This window comes from Doryrhamphus excisus, chromosome 5 (genome assembly GCF_030265055.1).
Source record: "Doryrhamphus excisus isolate RoL2022-K1 chromosome 5, RoL_Dexc_1.0, whole genome shotgun sequence".
In the NCBI taxonomy this organism is placed as follows: Eukaryota; Metazoa; Chordata; class Actinopteri; order Syngnathiformes; family Syngnathidae; genus Doryrhamphus; species Doryrhamphus excisus.
The window spans coordinates 22,793,740-22,817,500 of NC_080470.1; the positions used below are offsets into that span (position 1 = coordinate 22,793,740).

The following is a 23,761-nucleotide window of genomic DNA, read 5'->3' on the forward strand; positions in this document are numbered from 1 at the left end:
GGCACCCTTTATTGATTTAAATACATGGTGGTGATATGTAGTATCCTACATTGTCAATAGGTGTCAGTAATGTTACTATAATGTTGGCTGAGACACACAAGCACCAGAGTTGGCTTTTATTGCAGGTTTTACACAATAATCTCTAACACAGGCTACTGTTACAGCCGTAACCCACGCCGGGCTAATACTCAACTCTGAACCCCCGATGTCACTTCCTGTCCGTCTTCCACTCAGCTCCCAAAACACATTTACGACAAAAGGTGTTCTTTTCTGTTGCTATGTCTAGTATATTGGGTAATAGGAGTGTAAAGTTGACCCTAGGGATGTTATTTTGTCTAGAGGGCTCTACTAATGTTAAACATTTAGAAGGCTCTGAAAATATGTATTTATACAGTGATTCCCAAAGTGTGGGCCGCGGCCCCTCGGTGGGCCATGAGAGGTCATTATAAATATGATTCATTTTTGCAAATATTATTTTTAAAATTATTTTCATTGTAAAATATTTATTACATGATTAAAAAAATATTTATAGGCCTAAGTAATAACCTATTGAGCGTTACTGACCTGTCACAATATTTTTGAAACCTTATACAGATTGGAACGTAGCTCTGTGGTCATCATGCCAGTCTTGGATGCAGTTATGAAAAGTATGAGAATTAATTCTGTCTTGTGTGTACACCACAGATTGAAAGACTGGGCTTCCTTTATCCCCCTGCTTTCATTTTTATTATTATTTTTTTATTTATATAATAATAACGATGATAATATTAATATTATTAATTTTAATATAAATATTATATAATAATAAAAGGGGTACAATAATCATAATAATCATAATAATAAATGTCATTATTATTATTATTAAGTTAAGTGCTCTGAGAACGCAGCATTTCGTCCATGTACTGTTTATAGGACAAAGGTGGGCTGCGGACATTTTTTTTTATTTTCAGTGGGTCCTGAGTTTTGGAACCCCTGTATTCATATACAAGGAATCACTCTTCACAGAAATCTGGGTGTGCAGCCAATTAACCAAGTTAAACGAGGGCTAATTAGTATGTTTTGTAGTAATATGTAGTATGATTTTGTAGATAGTAAAATGATAGTAGCCCCTTTTCCACCAAATGTCCAGGAACATTTAGTTCCTGGTAACTAAAAGCTTCCTATGACCCCATTTTGTTTGGTGGGTCGAATTTGGTTCCTCCAGAATGGCCAGGAACTGCAATTTAGCAATATGAGGTGATGGTCCTGGTTCCGTGGAAAAGGGGCTACAGTATACTGTACATAACGTTTGCATAGTAAAAGTAATAAATACATACTGTATCAGCCGTGTTTGCTGTGAAAGGATCAGCCTCGTCATGGAACACAACGCTAGTGTGGTTCTTACGTAATGCTTCACTTTTTTACATAATTTGCCCACACACAGCACCTGAGGGTGGGCGCCATCAGTTGAAGCGCTGGTTCCTGTTCGGGCCCAGCCTCCTCTCCTGCATGTACATGTTGACGTAGGAGGTGATGAGGTCGTCCATTTTGTATCCCTTCAACACGACGACACGGCGCTCATATCGTGCGACACACATTCGCAAAAACGGCAACTGCACCAAAAAGGGAACTCACCAGCGACGTTTCACACAGGAATTTGCTCCCCTTCACCAAATTGCCGATGGTCATGTGGAAGTAGGTGCTTCCGCTGCACCAGTTGGCGATGCAGTTGAACGGGTGGTTGGCCAGCACTTCCTGCAGGGCGAGGGGGGCGCTCAAGTTAAAGGTGGTGCTATCTCGCCCATTTCAGAGGCTTTTAAAATGATATTGGTAAGTTATATATATATATATATATATAAGTTTAAATCTGGGTAAATCTGCATGCATGGGGGCGGGGGGGCTCTATAAGATGCTACAAACCTTGGTTTTAGGATGGATGATTGTCAGTCCCTGCTTGCTGATAGCGATCCGCACAATGTCCGGGAAGTTTGACTCGGATGTTTGCTGAAATTGACAGAGCGGGTGGTCATGGATGCTGGCATGGTAGAATGATAATAATAATAATAATAATAATAATACATTTTATTTAAAAGCGCCTTTCAGGACACCCAAGGTCGCTGTACAGGAGATAAAAACACCAATATAAAATACAAGATAAAAGACAACAAACAAGGGCTGATGATGCAAGGGCTCACCTTCACTTCAAAGAAGGCGCAGCCGAAGGTCGGCCAGCGAAACACCGCCTTCAGAAACGCCACCTTGGCCTCCTCCACACTGCCTTCTTGCTTGTTGTACGAGGCGACGATCCTCTGTTGTCCACAGGAGAAAAAAAAAACACCATCAGTCGCGCAGGAAAGGAGGCGATGGTGGCGACGAATGATATGACCCAACCTTCTTCCACTCGTTCTCAGACATGGCCTTCAGCTGGTCGGAGGGGACCAGCTCCTTCAGCAACTTGGGGATGGACACAAACTGACTCTTGTCATTGCCGACTTTGATGCGGAAGAGCAGAGACGCAATGTTGACCATTTCCTCTTTGGTGCACATGTGGTAGCCCCGCAGGTACTTGGGTACTTCCTGGAAGTCACACACAAGATGCACAGTCGATGAGACAAAGACGAGTTGAATCATGCTGACGTCATGCTCCCCTCATCATAGCCATTATAGCTAAAAATGGCTGATCTGAAATCATCAAATGCACCTGTGGGAAGTGAAAGGTGAGGTCAGCCTCCACATCCCTGCCAGGGATCACGTTAAACCACAACTTCCTCATGAAGAAGACCACATAGGGCATGTTGACTTGCCCGGCTGCAGGTCACATACACACACATACATTAGGCTGAATGTACATGCAGACAACAATCAACAGTGTCAACTACAGTATTTATACCATCTTTAATGTGTTTGGCCCTCTTGGACCAATCTGTGATTTGCCTCAGGCTGTCAAAAAAGTAGTCTGCGTCATTCAGGCTGTGGACCTGGAAGAGAAACACAATTATCGCGGAACCTTGGTTAGCGTTTTTCCAATTAACATCAAAAATGTAGACCAAATGTTGCCTCGGTTTGCGTATATAGCGTAGAGTATGTAGCGTGCCTTGCCGTGTTTCCAAACTGTGTTCCTTTTTTATTTTTTTTTTATTTTTTTGTCCCGTCCAGCCATTGGGGCAGATAGTATTGTTGATCTAAATGCACTTACATGCTAGACAGATTTGCTCTGTGTCAGGAAAGGTCTTGGCTACAACTTCCCTGTACCATGAAATTTTATTTGCCGTTATTTGATGTCTTTGTTATGCCATTTGGGACGACCGGACCGGAGCAAGAAGAAGAACAGAAAAGAAGAAGAGAGAAGATAAAGGTGGGGTTGGGGGGGGGGGGGGGGGCAGTAGAGGGAGCGACAAAAACAGCAGCAACAAGAATTCCCAAAACAACAACAGTGACAAACAGAACAGTTAAATGTCAATGATGGCTAAGGGTCACACTGGAGATGATATCAGTGAAATTAAACAGCCAACTTACCAGTAGCAATAGTAACAATGAGGACATGACCCATGATAGTAAACACAATTGCAACCATACAGTTATAGTAATTAAAATCTCACTGCTTGACATCATTATTACTGTAATAATAGCATACCAATACTATATAAACATCAGGGATAAGATAGTAGATAGAGAAGCAAACTGTGTTCCTAATTTATTTTTAACACAAAACGTCCTTTTTAGAAGGCTATTAGCTTGCTAATACATGGAAACAGGAAGCGGAAGTTAGCGCCATCGTCAGTCAACCCAAATCTATTATAATTGTTTTTATAGTCTTACTGTTACATTCATTTTCTACCGCTTACCCTCACTAGGGTGAGGATATCCCAGCTGTCTTCGGGCAAAAGGCGGGGTACACCCTGGACTGGTGGCCAGCCAATCACAGGGCACATATAGGCAAACAACCATTCACACTCACATTCATACCTATGGACAATTTGGAGTCGCCAATTAACCTAGCATGTTTTTGGAATGTGGGAGGACAACGCAAAACGCAAAAACAACGCATGCATGGAGAGAACTCCGCACAGAGATGGCCAAGGGTGGGATTGAACTCGGGTCTCCTAGCGTGTGAGGTCTGCGCGGTAACCACTCGACCATCGTGCAGCCCCTTACTGTTAAAGTTTTAGCATGAGGAATGAAATGGATAAATTATCATTTAAAGTTACTTTTACTTTCATTGATAAAGACACAATGTGGCAGCCAGATCAACACGGACATCAGAGTGTTTTTGATGTTTATTAAATTGCTGGCACTTGCAACTTTCTTTGGCTACATTTTGGAATTTCGGCCTAAAAGGTATATCTTATCTTATTTTAGGTTACTTTGTAGCAGTGATCAAAAGAAAAGCAGAATTTGTACGAGGACTAGAGACACGAATGCAAATGGCAATATATTGAGGCCAGTTAAATTATCAAAGGGCAGAGTGGTTAGCATGTAGTGCTATGTAGTGTGTTATTTATTATTTATTATTTATTATTTATTATTTATTATTTATTATTTATTATTTATTATTTATTATTTATTATTTATTATTTATTATTTATTATTTATTATTTATTATTTATTATTTATTATTTATTATTTATTATTTATTATTTATTCATTCATTTTCTACCGCTTTTCCTCACTAGGGTTTATTATTTATTATTATTATTTTTTTTTTTTTTTTATTATTTTTATTTTTATTTTTTTTTTTTTTTTTTTTTTTATTTTTTATTTTTTATTTTTTATTTTTTATTTTTTATTTTTACTTTTTACTTTTTACTTTTTACTTTTTACTTTTTACTTTTTATTTTTTACTTTTTATTTTTTATTTTTTATTTTTTATTTTTTATTTTTTATTTATGCTGAAAAATGGATTTGGAGTATGTTAAGGTTAGTGACAGTGCTTCAAATTCAAAATGAAGTGCGAGGCAGACCTTGTCGTGCGTTTTAATGAAAATGCAGAAGCCATCCGCTGAAGCCAGTTGCAGCTTGCCGGAGATGTTCTTGATGAGATCTTTGATCTTGGTGCTGGTCGCCACCTCGAATATCTGCAGACGGAACAGTTAGCCAGAGCTCATGAGAGAGTTCTTAGCTAGCTTAGCTGTAGCTTGCCGGCTCATTCATACCTCCCCAGTGTCGTTGGGGAAGTGGATTTTGTGGAAGATCTGCGTGCTGTTCTGCTGGATGGCGTCCACTTCCACCTGGTGTGGCGGCAGTTTCCTGGGTTCCATCCTGCACCAAGACAGACAGGTCAAAGCACACGCATAACACCTACATCACCTGTTAACGCTTCATGAGGGTGAAACCCCCAAATAGAACCTTCCTGACCTCAAAGAGCTCTGCAGTCGCTGCAGGCAGTCGGACGCCAGCGGCTCTCTGCGGCGCGATTCCAGGAATCGCCGAGTGTGTTTCAGAAGCGACTGGCTAGGTGGAAAGAGCCCGCAGCAGAGCCACAGCAGCTGCCAGCCTTGCTCCATACTGAACCTGTGTGCAAATGAACATCACACCCCAAGAATGAAGCCCATCCAAATGTCTTAGCGAGAACATTTATTGGGATGTCAAAAGCACGGCGTACCGATTGTTATTGCTGCTCATCTGCTTCATAATCTGGCAGTAGATCTCATCTCTGAGGGCCTCGTTCTCAGTGGCAGGCCCGAAGATCTGGTCGGTGAGCTCCAGAGGACTCTGCATCTGCTTGGTGGGGTAGTCACCCATGTACTTGAGGACGGGTGAACAGGAGTCAGGAGTACAACAACAAGTGGGACATGTTGCTGTGTGATGTGACTCTACAGCAGCAAAGGATATCAGTGAAAGCCAGGCAGGCTTGGTGGCTCAGGTCCGGGTTGCCCACCAGTCTCTTGAGGAGGGGCAGTCTGATGGGCTCTCTGGAGTTCAACCACAACCTCTCGGGTGCTGCGTTTCTCGACATCACCTGCCTGTTCACGTCCTTCACAGGCTGCCTGTGCGATCGGCGAGACAAGATCTTTGCTTGAGCTTCAGTAATCCCTCATGTACGTATGACGATTACAGTAATCGGTTCCAGACCTGACTGAGTCCACTGGGTCCACCGGCCCAGTGGCGCAACTTGGCTGGCGCCATTACATTCCAGTGGATTCCAATATGCGGATTGTTTGTGCCATTACATTCCATTGGATTCCAATAGGTGGATTGTTTGCGATATTTGGTTCCACTTGGTAGACACTTCGCATTGACTGCTTGATGCAAGTGGTGCGCGGAAGATTTTAAACATTTAAAAATTTTCTTGCCACCAAACTCGAGTTTTTGCCGCCGTTACGAGCCACCACGAGCCAGTTGGGAGGAAGTTTGAGCCACTGAACACCACTAGGCACCTTATTGGAGACACTAGTCGCCACAGCCAATTGCGTTGGCGTGAACTGGCACCAACTGGCGCTGGCCCAGTGGACTCTTAGCATCAGATTCCTTATAAATCAAATATTTTCATAGTTAGAACCCGTTTATAACGTTCTAAATACGTTTTTTTAACATTAATAGAGCCCTCTAGACATTAAATAACACCCCTTAACACTCTATTACCAAATATCTTAAGAGTATATAAGCTATTTTAAATTGGACTTGTGCTTGTGTGTGTTGCTGTACATGTCTTTCCTATGGGAGCTGAGTCAGGGAGTGGACAGGAAATGATGTCGGAGGTTCAGAGTTGAGTTTTAGCTTGGCATAGGTTACGGCTGCAACAGTAGCCCATGTTAGGGATTACTGTGCCTGTTGTGAGATCATTCAAACCTTGCAATAAAAGCCTGTTGTTCTGGCAATCAAATCTGGTGCTTGTGTGTTTCTGACACCTACTGACATGTGGAATACTACAGATCACAGCGTTCTTGAATGCATCTTCTGAATGTTTTAATAACCATTTATCAATTTATATGCTAGAAAATGCTTCATTTAGGCAATAACTTTTTTTTTACTAATAATAGGCCGTACTCAACCAAGACACAGCATGATTTATTAATCAATATATATATCAATATACTCAAACGTGATAAAGTGAAGTCTCTCTACCTGAAATATTCCAAGGAGAACTCCTTCAGCGTAACAGGAGCCACCCGTTCCACTGTGCCCGTCTCCTTCTGGTTGGCCAGGATGTTCTTCCGTTGATTTGGGGATAGATTGAGCAGACTCTGACATGGAAATTAAAACCATGAAATTTAAAATTCTGCAACTGAGATCTGGTCTTGTAAAAAATGTTTTTGTAGGCCATCTCCGTACCATAACCTCATTAGTAGGTTTGCTGAGCGTTGGGAGAATTAAGATAGCCTCCATGGGGACGGCCCCTGTTTTTCCCGTGCTGGAATTCTGCCCGTTTATCCATCCTCGTTGCTGAGAGAATTCATTGTCTTTCAGTATGACGATGAGCTCTCCCTTCTTGAAGCTGAGAAACGTGGGATCGTCTGACAAGAGAATGGACTCCGTGAGCGCTGATCAATGAGCGTGGAGGTCAAGCGTGCTGACCGACCTTGCTTGTCCATTTCCTTCAGCGCCACGGCGTACTGCGAGCGCTCGGTCAGCCCGCTGAGGAACATGGTGACCAGCTCAGCCATGTCCTCGGCTGTGGATCCGCTCAGCGTGAAGTCTCCCTTCAAGGTCAGCAGAGACACGGCTGGGCCTTTCGCCCCTCTGGATAGACCAAGACAAGAGCAAGTGTGAACCGATGACCAACATCGTTCTGCTATCACACTCAGAAGCCAACTGTTCTCTACCTTGTGGAGTTGACTCCAGTGACTTCTGGGAAAGAGAGTTCCAGAAGCCTCTTCTCCCGCTCATCCAAGAAGGTGATACCGGTCCAGTTCACGGCCACAATCAACTTGTTCTTGGTCAGAGGTGGACCTGCAAAAAGTATCACTTAGGGCAAAGTCACATTCTGGCAGGAGTCTCCAACCCATGGACCGCGGGGCCCATTGTGGAGCATTTCTACAAGAGCTGGTCAGAGATACTTCAGTTTGCTTAAAGGAAGCAGGAGGGGGGTCATGAAAGAAAATAACTGAGTAAGCACTACTACTATGGGATTACAGCAATCGCTCGTTTATCACAGTTAATTAATTCCAGACCGACCATATGTGATTTTCTGCAAAATATGATTATTTTTATATAAATAAATAAATAAATAATTTTGTAGTTAGGAACATAGAAAACCTGTTTACAACCTTCTAAATATGGTTTTAACATTATTAGAGCACTCTCGCCATTAAATAACACCCCTATAGTCACCTATACAGTCATATTAACCAACATAAATACATATATATATTACATAAAAACAGCCATATAAGACCTAAATAAGGCTGGTGCTGGTATGGGTCGTACTAAATGTCTTCCAGATGTGTGGACAGGAAGTGAAGTTGGGGGGTTAGTTTTTAGCAAGATAACAAGCCACAACAGTAGCCTGTTTTAGTATGATTATTATTATGTTATTGTGTTTTGTGTCATCAACTGTGGTGCATGGTTTACCTAGTGGCCAATGTAGAACACTACATTTCATCAGAAACTACGAATTCTGTATTTTAGTTTAACCATTTCTATGCTTGAGAATGCTTAATTTCGGCCAAATATACATATTTGTGACTAATGGGCTGTAGCCAACCGCAGAACAGTGACCATTTATTTTTTATATTTTTAAGAAACGTGATCGAGTGAGAGCATGATGGTTGAACCGTGATGCGGCGAAGGGACAACTATGATAAAAAAAAGTAACTTTTTTTTTTTTACAAAACACATGCCGCAAGGCAGGCTAGGAAGCCAGAAAGTGCGAGAAAGTGCATGAATCGAGTGGCATATGTTTATTACGCACACAGTTGTAGTCAGTGAGTGTACTATGGGTTTGACTTTTGGATCTTTGTATTTCCTTTCTATTTATGAATGGTGTCCTTTATCATTATAGAATGTGCCTTGAGCGATGGCCTTACAGTCATTCTGCGACCCTGCTTCATTGCATGCATGCATGGAATAGCGCCGAGCCCGAGACCACCCTTCCTCTCTTCCAAAGGAGGGGAAGGGTGCCGTACCTGGGTATGATTCAGTGTGATGATTCGTCTAGCCCAGGGGTCTCAAACACGCGGCCCGTGGGCCAAATGTGGCCCGCAGGACACTAGTTTGAGGCCCCCGCCTTGATATGAAAGTTTAATGTTAGTGCGGCCCGCGCAAGATTGATATGGATGCTGTATGGTATCGTGTACCCAGAAAAAATTATTACATTTGATTAATGTTCATGTTAAAGGTTAAATAACTGTTAATAGTTATCCTCCCTATCCGTGTGGAAGTGGTAAGTTTTTGCCTATTTAAGTTGAAAGGAAATAACTTGAAGGCTACTGTTTAGGTTGCTAGCTCTCTAGTTTGCGAGTTAGCATGTGTCTCAAGACCCTGCAGTTGCGCAATATGTTGTAAATAAAAAAAGTATAAATGTGACTATAGTCGTGTTTTGTCATGTCTACAGGGCTCTAATAATGCTTTGTTAATTTTAATCTGAAAAAATAATTTGTCTACCCACCAACTATATGTGGTTTCTTAAGTTTTTATTATTTGCCGTTTTATTATTATTATTATTATATTATAATTTATTTATTATTATTATATTATTTATATTATTATTATATTTATTTATTACTGATTGATTGATTTTCTTTATTCTTGATTTGTTAATTCATTTTCCATCTTATTTTGTGCAGAAAAATAAAAATAAAGATATTTGAGAACAGTGGAATGTTTTATCAGAGCTTTTCTTGTAGAAAATCGGAACCAAAGCACTGAAAAAGTTTGTATATTTTTCTGTTTTTAATAAATGCCTTTTTTTTTGTTTTTTTTTTTGAAAACCTGATGCGGCCCAGCCTTGCCCAGACCCTAGCCCCATTGGCCTCCAGGTAAATTGAGTTTGACACCCCTGGTCTAGCCAGTCTCTAGGTGGGACACCAACCTGACACCTTGATGACCTCAAAGAACCTGGAGAAGAAAATGGGCCACTTCTGGCGGGCGTAGTCGACTATCTCCATCTTGACGGAATCCGCCTTTTGCTGGGAGCTCATATAGGAACCCTGATGAGGTTGGAAGGATAACACTTAGCTTAGACTCTCATCCTTTTCAAGTGGAATGATGTGTAACGCCACTGACCTGAGCATGGGCTGTGCTGACCATTTGCACCCATTTGGCTTCAGACTTGGCCTCCAGCAGATTGTTGGGGATGCAGGCCTGCACCGCATTTTTCATGTCCTCCGCAGAGATGTTGGAACCATACTGGATGTAGAGGTACTTGGCAGCCAGCTGAACAAAATCATCTTCCTGTATCGAGAACATGTAGGCACACATCTGCTGATTGTTTCCATTGTGTGCAATGATGCCTGTGTCGCTCAGGCAACCTCCTGATGTTGTTCATTAACTCCACAAGATGGTAGCACATACGGTATTCATAGAAAGATGAGTGGTCAGTATTCAGCAGCTTTATCTGCCGCTGCATGCACTTGAAAATGTTAGTAAGGTACATTTGCTAAAACAGTAATCACTAATTTTTCACAGTTTATTGGTTCCAGACCTGAGCATGAATTTCAGTGAAGTAGTGTACCTTGTTTACAAATGAAATATTTTCGTAGTTAGAGCATTAAAAAACTTGCTTTAAACATTATTAGAGCCCTCTAGACATTAAATAACATCCCTACAGTCCCAGTTTGACTACTATTACCCAATATACTCCGACACAATAAGAGAAAATAAGACATTTAAGACACAAATAAGACATATGTCTTATGTGTGTTGGTGTAAATGTGTTCCGTTGCTAGGGAAGCGAGTTCGGGGCGGACAGGAAGCCATGTCAGGAGTCCAGAGTTGAGTTTTAGCTCGGTGTGGGTTACAGCCGCAACAGTAGCCTGTGTTAGGTGCCTGGCAAACCAGTCTGGTGCTTGTGTGTCTCACCCAATATGACATTAGTAACATTACTGACACCTAGAGACCAGTGTAGAATACTACATCAACACAACCAATGTTTATATTAGTTAATGTATCTATTTTTGATTACATTTAGATCATAATACAATACATAACATGCTGAAATATTTTTTTACAAATAGGCCATATTTTATCACAAAACAGCATGATTTATTAATTACTTTTTCTTATAAACAGTAAAGCTACAAAATTCGAAGTGGCGAATAATTACTGTAGTCTTCTGGCTAACAAGCTGACAACATTAAAGCACGGACGTGGCTCATGGATCGGAAATTTCGGCAGGTGGTTTCTGTGAATCACGCTCGTACGACCGGATCAGCTCAGTGATATCCTAAGTTTAGGTAAATAAATGGTCATATTTATCTAAAAAAAAAGCCTCATCAATTTGCCCGAGCAGCGAACATAACTGAGGCATGCGAGGTATGAGCCTGTCCTCAAAATCAGAATTCACCTTCTCCATCTGGTACTCCCCGAATTTCAGCCCATAGATGATCTGCCTGTAGATGAGCTCCGTGCTGGTCTTGTCCTCGTGGCAGTCGTGCCAGGGTGTGAAGATCTCCTTGCGGAAGAGGAGGCGCCACGGGGCGTGCTGTTCCTGGCCTCCTCTCCTCTTCACTTCCTGCTCACACAGGGAGATGGCGTCCATGACGTGTTCCCGCCTGCTGCCGAGAGCCCACACCTGCGGCGAAGACAACACCACTTGTGGATATCTACCTGATGCACTATTGTGTGCTTTCACCATACCTTTTCATAGAGTGCCACGTAGAGAGAAAAGCCAAACGTGTCTTTCAGCTTGACTTTGTTGGAGAGGAGCTGGCAGATCTCCTTGGACGTGGATCCAGAGTCAACGGGCAGGTTGATGGAGCGTCCGTCCATCAGAGTCACAGACACAATCATGGGCTTCTTCGTTTTGGTAGCCTGAGCATGAAAAAACATGTGTGACAAATTTGCCGACGAAGATGTGATTGTCAAGATTACATCCATTGGTTTTCTAGACCGCAAGATGTCTTCAGGGTCGGAGGAGGATGGAGCCTATCCCGAGTGAACTAAACCAATATTCTTCTGTCACATTTCATATCAATCACAGCACCTGCAGCTCCAGCCAGGCGGCGGGCTCCCCTCGCACGCCGTTCATGATGGTGCGACGCAGCCTCTCAGAGCAGTAGGAAGCGTAGCCTCCTGGAGCAGAGCGGAGGAAACTTTGGAGGTACTGGCAAAAGAAGAGCAGCGGTTCAAATGAGGATGTTTCGCTAAACCTTTACCACATAAGACTGCATCCTGGGAAATAAAATGATGTGGGGGCCTTATTCATTCATTCATTTTCTACCGCTTTTCCTCACGAGGGTCGCGGGGGGTGCTGGAGCCTATCCCAGCTGTCTTCGGGCGTAAGGCGGGGTACACCCTGGACTGGTCGCCAGCCAATCACAGGGCACATATAGACAAACAACCATTCACACTCACATTCATACCTATGGACAATTTGGAGTCGCCAATTAACCTAGCATGTTTTTGGAATGTGGGAGGAAACCGGAGTACCCGGAGAAAACCCACGCATGCACGGGGAGAACATGCAAACTCCACACAGAGATGCCCGAGGGTGGGATTGAACCCTGGTCTCCTAGCTGTGAGGTCTGCGCGCTAACCCCTAGAGTGGGGGCCTTATTAGTATTATTATTATTATTATAGTAGTACAGTACAGCGCAAGCTTGGTTTTCCCCATTACAGCAATTCGTTGAAAAAGGTCTGACAAAAAAATTATTTTCCCATAGGACATCACTAAATATGAACATATTTGTTTTATACGATGGAGTTTCAGACACACAAATTAATTAAGTTGTAAATTTACAAGGAAAAATCTTCTATTACAATAAAACTCAAAACTTTGTTATAGGCATTTCCTGAGGCAGCTATGAAAAGGGGGGGACTTACTTGACCTTTGGCATGTGGAGGGGCAGGGCAAGGAAGGGGGAAGTGTGAGCGCCACATGCGAGAGAAGGACTAGATATGCTAATGTGTTTGTGCTCAAGTGCTGTGTTTTGCTGCCATGTTATACACGTATGATTTCGATTTCGCTCCAATTTTGGAGCCTATCCCAGCTGTCTTTGGGGCGAGAGGCGGGGTACACCCTGGACCGGTCGCCAGCCAATCACAGGGCACATATAGACAAACAACCATTCTCACACACATTTATATGTATGGACAATTTGGAGTCGCTAATTAACCTAGCATGTTTTTGGAAAGTGGGAGGAAACCGGAGTACCCACGCACATGCAAACATGCAAACTCCACGCAGACATGCCCACGTGGAGATTTGAACCCAGGTATTCCTGATCTCCTGACTGTGTGGCCACCATGGTTAGGTCAGTGTGAGTCAGCAACTCACTTAAGATGCTTAGTTTGATTTCGTTTGATTTACAGGGCAAACAGGCTAGCTTGCAAAATTGTACAAAAACAGAGGCTAACTTTTCAACAGCAAAAACGTTCAACAACAACTTATACAAAAAATGACATCTGACGGTATATTCCTTATATTAAGTCTTTTTGATACAATTTTTCCAACTTTTTCTTGCGTACTCCAAGGCCCCATTTACAATATTTTTCATTGCATGCTCTCACCCTTATGAGACGCTCACTCGGAGGGAAAACTCCCAAACAGAGGGAGAGCAAGATCCATCCTCGGAAGTAGCTGCTGCGATTATTGTTGTCCTGAAGCTGCTTGCAGATCTGACAGTAAATCTCATCCCTGCACACAGAAGCTCTTCATCAAGCAGGCAACTTCTCCTGACTTCCCTGTGGAGTCCCCCCCACCACCACCATTCACCTGAGGTCCCTTCTGATGATGCCGTAACCCACAATCATGTGGAGTTTCTCCAGAGGTGTTAGAGGCCGATCCAGGGTAGGTCCTTCGACATCCTCCTTTACCGTCTGCAGGGTGGGAGGCTTGGACACCTCGGGCTGATCCTCCAAATTGCAAGCAAAGAAGAAAATGACATCAAGAAAAGGAAACCCAATGAATGAAAGTGTTTAAGGTGTCCGCTTCACCTCCTCCATGATGACAGAGGGCTTCCGGAAGCTGGATGATGTGGAAGATGATCTGGAAGAAGATCGGGAGGATGATCTGGCGACTCCGTTTTCTTGAACAGTCGATGTTTTTCTGCTCCTGGACAGCATGTCTGTGAAGGTGGACCCTTTCCTTGTGCGAGGGCTTCCTTCAGGGACAGTGTATATCTTGGGCTTTGGGGCCACCTCATCCGGAGCAGGTCTTTTGTTCCTGGACAGGAGGTCTGTGAAGATGGAACTTTTTCTGTTTTGTGTCGACTCCTCCTGGACAGGGGAAGGCTGCACAACTTTTTTATTCCTTAGAATCCGCTAGAAGAAACAGATGTGAACTTCAATGCCACGCCTTCTGTCATTTCTAGAACTCTTTGGTGTGAATGAGTCTCTGTACCTGATCCAAGCCCACCATGTGGCTGAGGCGTCTGTCCTTTCTTTCCATCACGTCCTGGGTGATAAAGCGGTCCTGCGAGGAGCGCTCCTGCACATGGAATTGCTTCTTTGGCTCAGGAAGATCTCCCATGAACCTCAGAATGATCCACCAGACTGTCAGTGAAGCCTGGTGAGGACACAGGAAGTTGACAACAATACAAGCGCTTTAGCTGATAACTGAATGTCAACAAGGAGACGCACCAAGACGTCTCCTTCATCCTCGTGGTGAAGCAGTGGATGCCGCAGCCTTTGACGGATGTGTTCAGGCGATGCTGCGCCCTGGAAGTACATGGATGCAAACTTGGAGAAAGGGTACTCATCGAGGTCGTCGTCATCTTTGGGCAGATCTTCCTCGATGGGGAAGTCGTCAATGTCAATCTCCTCCAGAAGAACCCTCTTGCTCTCCAAGTTCTTTAAACCAGACACAGACATGAGGTGTTGCTCTTCCAAGCATTCTCGAAGTGTCCAGTTTCTGCACCTCAAATCCTTCAGGCGCCTGCCCCTCCTGCCCTCCGACCATAGTTGGTAGGAAGCCAAAGATGTTGTCCACCTCCTGGTCGGTGATGGATTCGGACTGGGCTCTGGCCTCCATCTCTTTCTTCTGCTTCAACACTTCTTCCAAATGCTTCTGTCTCTCCAAGATGGCTCTCTGTTCCGCTTCCTTCTCTTTGGCCGAGAGATACATCTAGCCGGTGTGTAAAATATTGTTTACAGAGCAGAACCATTTAGCATTTAAAAGATGGCAAAATGTCATGTCAGCTTACGTCTCTTTTCATCTTTCTGAGCGCCTTCCTGGCCAGCAGGCCTCTGGTGTGCGCCTGCAGGAGCACCACGGCGTCTCTCTTCCGTTTCCATCCCTTCCTGGCCAGGTACCCTCGCGCTTGGGCCTGCAGCACGATGGTGGCCTGCCGCTTTCTCTTGTACTGCAAGTGGAGTTGGCGAGAGCGGACCTGGGCCTGCAGCCTTGCGAAGCCCTTCTGAACCTAAGAGAGACAAATGGATAATTTTATGATTGTGATGATGACAACTGGGATAGGCTCCAGCATGCCCGTGAGAAAATGGATGACGTAAACAAAGCTGCCTTGACTCACCACTCGGTAGAGTTTTCTCCCTTTGTGTCCTCTCCAGTATTTCTGAATGACGAGAGCGCCCGCTTTCTTCTTCAGGAACTCTTTCCTGCCAATGACATCAGTAATTTCAATAATACTACTAATAATTATAATGAAAATACAGTCGTGTTTTGTCCATGCCTGTATCTGTAGCCTTGCAGAACCTTTTGGATCAAAAGTGCTTTTGCATGGAGTTCTTTCATCCGCTCCACTTCCAGCATGGTGTCATGGATGTCCTGCGTGTTCAACAACGATACTTCAATTCAGAAACATTACAAACTTCAACTTTAAAAATTGTCTATAGCGCTAGTAATCATCTTATGAAGGCAACAATTTCCCTCTGGAACTGAATATTTCAGGTCTGAGGGCCGAATGGATTTTGTTCCACCTCAGAACCTTTGAGAAGGTCTCTAACAAGGCAGCACCTTGAGGAAGATCTTGGTCTTTCCGGTCTTCCAGTCGCCCTCTCCACTCAGCACAGACTCACAAATGCTCTCACAGCACTTCTCCTTGCTTTCCTGTGGGCATACGTTCATGAAGCTCATTGTGCTCATAACGTTTTTAACATGCACGCACCTTATGGGGGTCACAGACGTAGGTTTTCAGGAGAACTCTGTAGCGGTCGAGGAATTCGTCAAAAGTGTAACGCACAGGATAGCCGGCTTTCCGGATCCTGATGGTCTCCATCATGCCAGAGTAACGGAGCTGACGCAGGCACAGCTCTCTGTCAAAGAGCTGCCACAAAAATACAAAACTGTGAAGATGTTCTCGCACTGAAGGAGCATGTCTGCTCACCATGGGCTTCTTGTAGTCATTTGGCTTGATGCAGCGTATGAAATACGGCTGACACGCCGTCAGGGTTTTCATCAGGGAGTCCAGGGACTGACGGAACTGACCGGTTAGCGTCGGCACACGCTTCTTGCCGTCGTTTGCTTGCTATGACACAGAAAATACATGTTACCATCACACTTCTTTGAGTTCAAAACTATGAACAGGCTATTATTGGACGCTGAAACCACGTCAAAAGAATATCAGCAATCAGGGACGTCACTAGGTTTTGACTCCGGGGGAGGCTTATGAATGAATGTAGTAGACATTCAAAAAAAATCATAAAAATCAAAATATAAAAAAAAAAAACAAATAACGAACAAGAACCGGGATATAACTTTCCCACTTTTGGACTTTTAGTAGAGATACTCAATTGTTTTAGGCCACCATTAACTGCACACAAGTACACACAATCTACACTGCAAAACCACTGCTCAAGCTCTGCAACCATTCTGTCCAGTGGACAGTGATCAATTATTATATTATTAATTTTCCTATTATTATTACTATCATCATTATTCTCCTTTTGATTATTACTACAACTACTAGTAGTAGGCTAGTATTAGCCTGCTTATTGGCTCGCTTATTAGCCTGCTTTTGACCTGTTATATAAAATTTGTCAGAGATTTTTTTTGTAAAAAAAATGTTAAAAATCAATAAAAAAATATGGGCGGCACGGCGGTCCAGTGGTCCAGTCTCCACAGCTAGGAGACCAGGGTTCAATTCCACCCTCGGCCATCTCTGTGTGGAGTTTGCATGTTCTCCCCGTGCATGCGTGGGTTTTCTCCGGGTACTCCGGTTTCCTCCCACATTCCAAAAACATGCTAGGTTAATTGGCCACAGGTATGAATGTGAGTGTGAATGGTTGTTTGTCTATATGTGCCCTGTGATTGGCTGGCCACCAGTCCAGGGTGTACCCCGCCTCTCGCCCGAAGACAGCTGGGATAGGCTCCAGCACCCCCGCGACTCTCGTGAGGAAAAGCGGTAGAAAATGAATGAATGAATGAATGAATAAAAAAATATCAAATACTTAGGGGGGCTCCCTTAAAATAGGCCTAATGATGCCATTGTCAACAATATATTACTCTTTTGGCTAGGTTTGCTGGTATTTTTCTGGCTTTAAGCTACGATTGCTGCTATTCTTGACTTTAATCGCTTTATTCTTCTAGCTATGTTGTGCTATGTTGTGAATGGGCTCTGTCTGAAGAGTAAATGCGAGCTCTACACTTACGGTCTCACGTGATGTCATGTATAAATGTCTGCTCCAGTGTCAATGCCATGATGGTGTCGGTCAGGACTCGCCAGCATGGACTCACCCGCAGCGTGTTCTTGGTGGTGTTGATGACCATCCGCGGGTTTCCACCACTCTTGGTCATTCCGGACTCCAGCTCGGTGTGAAAGACCTGCTTGAGGAGTTTGTTGGTGGACATCTCTACCAGCTGGATGAGATCCGGGCTGAGGGCATCACGGTTCTTCTCCAGGAAACCTTCAGGAAACCAAGTGTTCAGAACATGGCAGAAGCATTACGAATTGCTTGAGCGTTTACCTTTGGAGTCGTAGTAGACCACACCAGCAAAGTGATTGACTCCAAACTGTGTCTCGTAGTTGTTCTTAGGGGAGATATAGACGCTCCCCTTCCCGTGGACCTGGTTTATTTTCTGCAGCATGGTAGTGTCTGTGCCCTGAACACCCACACAAAACACTTTACACTTGATCTTGCTCCACAAAGTATGAACCCCCAAGGTGGATACCGACCTTGGGGAAGTTGCTCTCCTCGTCAATGAGAGCCAGTATGTTGAGGGCCTTGTTGGCAAGCACGTCCAGCGTGTCCTGGTTGTCTTTGTAGTCGATGCGCTCCCAAACAATGCTCTCCCGGGCGTACTCCTCCTGTTCCAGCTTGAACACGTGCCGGACAAAGAACTGCTGCAGCTGCTCGTTGGCATAGTTGATGCAGAGCTGCTCGAAGCTGCTCAAAGCAGGCAGAAGAGATGGATGGATGGCATCCACGCCAGAAGAGGCCTATAGTGTGTCACACTGACCTGTTTGTACTGAAGTTCTCAAAGCCGAAGATGTCAAGGAGGCCAATGGACTGTCTGACCTCACTGGAGTCCTCCGGGGGCGGCTTGTAAATGGCACCATTGATTTTGTCCACCACCCAAATGAAAAGACGGCCATAAATAGCCTGGGCAAACCATAAAAGAGAAGAATTTCGTCATATAGTGTGTCAACTCAAACACACGCACGCACACACGCTTGTGAGTGCAGTCAAAAAGATATATTCGCACCATCAACGGGACAAAATGTACACTTGTCCCACTCTTCAGTGTATGCTTGCCTATTGTCTTGTGGAGGGCTAATAGACACTTCTCTCCATCATCCAAACTGGGACTCAAACTACAATTCTTTCTGAAGGCAAACCATATTCAAAAATTTGCCTCAAAAGTCATTCATTCAAGGCAGCCCGCCACAATTCAATTTGGACCACCACAAAAACATTTGGTGCTCTTGTTGTTGAAGACTTGTTGTCTGAATTTCAGTTCATTCCAGCAGTACCCATACAATTACAACAACCCATACCTTTATTCTAACTTTATTTTACATCTGTATTTACTTCAAGATATGTTAAAATGCGACTCAAAACATTGGCAACAAGTGTAGGCTAAGTATGCACACTTCATTGATTTGTAGGTGCTGAATGAAAACCAAAACGCGTTTGGAAGAGAAGCCAGACAATAGCACAGTGGCTGCTTTGTGTGACGTGATGTTACTTTGACAAAGGCGTCCCTGCCGTCCACAGCCTGGGCAGAGGTCAGCACTTTGGTCACGCTCTCTCTGATGGTCATGAAGGAGCGCTGAGTCAGGCTCTTCTCCAGCACTTTAGGGTCCACCTGAGGGGGTACCGCAGTCACAGGAATTCTAACCAAACGTGCACAAAACATTCATCGCATACCTCCAAGAGCTGGCTGGCCATGTCGAAATGCGACGAGGCAAGGACGTCGCAGCCTTCCAGGTTGTTCACTATCGTTCCTGAAAAACAATACAATAATCCCTCCTTTATTACAAGTAATTAGTTCCAGACTAGCATTCCTTCTATATCAATCAGGTTTACTTTTAGAGTTAGAGCACAGAAAATCTATTTATGACATTCTAATTACAGGTTTTTAACAATATCAGAGCCCTTAAGACAATGAAATAGCACCCCTATATTCGCCTTGCACATCTAATACCCAATATAGCCATCACAATAATAGAATATAAGACAGTACTGCCTCAATCAGTTATCATTGTAACAAAATGGAACTTTACTGACAGCTAGTGACCACTGCAGAATACTACATATCAAAATGTAGACCCTGCCATCTCCACCCATAACCATTCATTCATTCATTCATTCATTTTCTACCGCTTTTTCCTCACGAGGGGTGCTGGAGCCTATCCCAGCTGTCTCCGGGCGAGAGGCTGGGTACACCCTGGACCGGTCGCCAGCCAATCCCAGGGCACATATAGACAAACAACCATTCACACTCACATTCATACCTATGGACAATTTGGAGTGGCCAATTAACCTAGCATGTTTTTGGAATGTGGGAGGAAACCGGAGTACCCGGAGAAAACCCACGCATACACGGGGAGAACATTCAAACTCCACACAGAGATGGCCGAGGGTGGAATCGAACCACCCATAACCAATTTCATTATTTTTTCATTATGCTGTTGCTATTTTGTTATTTGTTTACTTTTAGCGTATTTGGGAGGGCAATTCATTGTAATAAAAGTAAGAATGTGAGATATTTAAAAAAATACAGAACATGCCCGCCAAGCCTGCACTCACCCTCAAAGCTGACATTCCCAAAGTGCAGGATAGCTGCAAGCAGCTTGCAGATCTCCCAGGTGTCGTTCTCGGTGAACATGAGGATCTTCAGAGCTGAGCGGAAGTGAGCGTACTCCTTCACGTCGTCACGACCTTCACAGCTGGTGCACTTGCCCTGCGGATATGTACGCTGTGTTTATTGACTCTGCGCATGGATGGCGACACGCTCTGGAAGACGGTTCAGTACCATGGTTAGGTAGTTGTACTGGGCGGCGCTCCCAAGTGACAGAATCTTCTTCTGCTCAGCCGTCATTCCCATCAGCATGTAGTAAAAAACATGGTAGTTTCGCTCCTCGGGCGCCTGTGCATGGTAGCAAGTGTTCTCCAACATGAGACAAGAAGGCTGTGCTAACTCCTCATGCATGCAAATGGGTCACCTGGCGACAAACTCTGGACTTCTCCAGCAGGTACTGCTCAATGCGAGCCCCGTCGATGGCACCACCTTTGGTGAAGTTGATATCAATGTACTTCCCAAAACGGCTGGAGTTGTCGTTGCGGATGGTTTTTGCATTACCAAAGGCTGAGAAGTTGACAGGAATTAGAGCAAAAGAAGTTTTGTTTTTCTTAAGGAGGGGTCGGCGCTACCTTCTAAGATGGGGTTGGCCTCCAGGATCTGCTGCTCGATCCAGGAATGCTGGCCACTCACTGCCGCCAGGAATTGCAGCATGAGCTTGGTGCTCTCAGTCTTGCCTGCTCCTGACTCTCCACTGAGGTGCAAGGGAAGAAAGTCCAAATAAAACACTCAATTTCAGCAAACGTGGCACTCTAGCTTTCTGTTTTGTCCTAGGTTTCAATGCTAATCACTTATTTTTTATCTTTTATCTCATAATAAAACATTTGGAGTAACCTAGATGACTTTGTTTGTTCAGTTTTGATGCTTTAAATAAAAATAAAATATATTATACGCTGTGCCACGGGCCAATAGAATACAAGGTATGGGCTGCATATGGTCCCCGGGCTGCACTTTGCACACCACTGTTATAAGGCATCTTTGAGTATCATTTGAGCACCTCGTTGTTGCACCAAATGTCCTGGTTTTTGGTCAATAAAATATGCTCATCCTGTAGTACAAAACTGCCCCTTACACACTTGACCTTGACCTTTTTGGCCCTTGGAATCGAATAATTGGTATAGTACAGCCGTAGATTAATATTAGTACAAATAGTGTCTTGTTTACCACGCAAAACACAAATAATAGCCAAACATAAATGGCTAATAATTATGTATTTTCTTATTTGTGCTAATGTACCGCCTAGAGCAGGGGTCTCAAACACGCGGCCCGCGGGCCAAATGTGGCCCGCAGGACACTAGTTTGAGGCCCCCGCCTTGATATGAAAGTTTAATGTTAGTGCGGCCCGCGCAAGTTTGATATGGATGCTGTATGGTATCATGTACCCAGAAAAAATTATTACGTTTGATTAATGTTCATCTTAAAGGTTAAATAACTGTTAATAGTTATCCTCCCTATCCGTGTGGAAGTGGTAAGTTTTTGGCTATTTAGTTTAAAGGAAATAACTTGAATATTTTTCTGTTTTTAATAAAAAAAAATTTTGGAAAACCTGATGCGGCCCAGCCTTGCCCAGACCCTAGCTCCAGTGGTCCCCAGGTAAATTGAGTTTGAGACCCCTGGCCACCCACCCTACCCACCCCTAGAGGATGGGAGAAGAACCACATCTCCTGGCCAGGTCTTCGACTGCTAGGCTGCTACTTTTCACACAACAGTCCATAAGATGGCGACGGGAGGCACCTGATGACGCAGCACTGGTTCCTGCGGTCACGGCGCATTTTGAAGAAGCAGCTGTCCGCGATGGCAAAGACGTGTGGCGGCAGCTCGCCCAGACGCCGGTCCGTGTACATGTGCACGTGCTCCGTGGTGTAGAGCGGCAGCAGCTGGTAGGGGTTGACCGCCACCAGGATGGAACCTGTGTACGTCTAAAGGACACAGACAGGAATGGGCGAGGGAGTCGGATAGGATCATGGCTAAAGCACTTCCACAACATTAAGTACACCCTCAGAGGGAAAGCTGCCAGGTGGGGTACATGATGGTTGTCTACAAAGTTACAGTAGCTAGCAGATTTGTTCAATTTTGGTACAGATCCAGATAAAGGTATAGACGGATCCCCCTTTTCACCCTTAAGGGTCACCACATTCTTGTAAGTAAGTATCATAAGACATCTGTCTTAAAAGTGGAGGGTGGGACAAAAAGACCCCGACAGACCACCACCATGACAAACAATCTCTCTACATGGGCAACCAGGCCACCAGTCACGCTTTATGGTATTTGTAACTACACATGACAATCACAGACACACGGCAGGGCTTCCTCTCCCTGCACAGGCTCGTCACTGGTCTCCATGGAGACAGGTGATAAAACACGAGGGCGGGGGTCAAAGTCTGACAGCTTCCAGCAGTGATTATGGGCGCCATAAAAAGTAGGATGGTAACAGCCGGATGGACTCACATAAATAATGCCATCCTTGTGTCGCATCAGGAGGTTCCTGAGGAGCCCCGCCTCGTTGAGGTCCCCCAGTCTGATCATGTCATCCACACCCTGGACCGAGGTGGGGTGCATGGGCCGGAGAGCGCCCTCTGTCTTCTTGCTGAGCTTGTGCTCCTGGAAGGTAATTATTTAGGTGAAACACGTCATCGGGAAGACTTGTTATGGATAGTTTTTTTTTGTACCTTTCCTTCATCATCGATGAGCTGAAGCTGCCCGGTGTCGGTCAACTTCACCTGCGCCCCGATGGGCACCCCGACCCCTGTGTCCACCCACACAAAATCCCCCTGTAGTTGACAGAACATCATGAGCGTTGACATGTTTAACATAAAGATATGTGATCATTTTACCTTGGACAGATGCATCACTGTGGAAATCTGTTTTAAAAAAAAGAAGACAGTAATTATCCAATTTGATGTAATATTCCATGTTTCCAGTCTCCTTTTGCAAAATATTGCCTGGTTAAACTGGAATTTAGCATATTAATCCTCAAAATGACTGCAGTACACAATTTTTTGTGTTTATTGTATAATTTGTGTTGATCATTTTAGTAGAATATTATGATAGTTTTAACGGTACAATTAGTTCCACACCCAACCATGACAAGCGAATTTCTGTGATTAAGATAATATAACATTAAAAAACATGTTCACAACCTATTAAATAAATTTTTTTACCATTAGAGCCCTCTAAATATGAAATAACACCCCTATAGTCATATTTACACGCCCATTACCAAACATAACAGACATGATTAGATGAAATGAGACATTGAAAGACAAAAATAAGTATGGCGCTTGTGTATTGCAGTAAATATGCACTGGTGCTAGGGGACAGGGCGTGACATCGGGGTTCAGAGTTGATGTTTAAGCTCACCATTGGCTACAGGTACAATCCCAACATAGGCCGTATTCAGCCTACAAGTAAAACAGAAAGGGATAACTAGCTGTATGTATATATTCATTTTGTTTTGTTAATATCATGAAATGTCATGATTGG

The 23,761-nt window shown here is 44.0% G+C and overlaps 1 protein-coding gene across 1 annotated transcript; it reads right to left on the reverse strand.

Moving 5' to 3' along the window:
* Positions 1 to 59: 59 nt before the first annotated feature.
* LOC131129461 (unconventional myosin-VIIa) lies at positions 60 to 23,127 on the reverse strand. The gene is made up of 47 exons (XM_058073066.1): positions 23,113 to 23,127; positions 22,948 to 23,049; positions 22,727 to 22,879; positions 22,013 to 22,197; positions 20,851 to 20,972; positions 20,643 to 20,785; positions 20,453 to 20,566; positions 20,227 to 20,380; positions 19,345 to 19,421; positions 19,163 to 19,282; positions 18,434 to 18,576; positions 18,150 to 18,360; positions 17,941 to 18,076; positions 17,711 to 17,880; positions 16,362 to 16,502; positions 16,143 to 16,301; positions 15,992 to 16,084; positions 15,708 to 15,802; positions 15,549 to 15,633; positions 15,222 to 15,440; positions 14,936 to 15,142; positions 14,659 to 14,868; positions 14,420 to 14,584; positions 14,014 to 14,340; positions 13,793 to 13,932; positions 13,588 to 13,714; positions 12,062 to 12,181; positions 11,716 to 11,889; positions 11,423 to 11,650; positions 10,144 to 10,311; positions 9,950 to 10,067; positions 7,743 to 7,869; positions 7,499 to 7,659; positions 7,252 to 7,433; positions 7,045 to 7,163; positions 5,812 to 5,966; positions 5,582 to 5,735; positions 5,335 to 5,490; positions 5,133 to 5,238; positions 4,941 to 5,054; positions 2,870 to 2,957; positions 2,681 to 2,787; positions 2,371 to 2,556; positions 2,175 to 2,288; positions 1,900 to 1,983; positions 1,615 to 1,734; positions 60 to 1,535 (listed from the first exon to the last, which is right to left on the reverse strand). Exons 1-47 carry the CDS (start codon positions 23,125 to 23,127, stop codon positions 1,443 to 1,445), a joined length of 6,687 nt encoding a protein of 2,228 aa, XP_057929049.1. The 3' UTR covers positions 60 to 1,442.
* Between the last annotated feature and the right edge of the window lie 634 nt (positions 23,128 to 23,761).

Bases quoted from the DNA above. Each gene is read 5' to 3' on its own strand.
- LOC131129461 (XM_058073066.1), bottom strand. The intron at 13,933-14,013 runs GTGAAGCGGACA...TGCAATTTGGAG, and splicing joins CCTCTGTCATCATGGAGGAG to GATCAGCCCGAGGTGTCCAA. The intron at 1,735-1,899 runs GTTTGTAGCATC...CTCGCCCTGCAG, and splicing joins TCATCCATCCTAAAACCAAG to GAAGTGCTGGCCAACCACCC.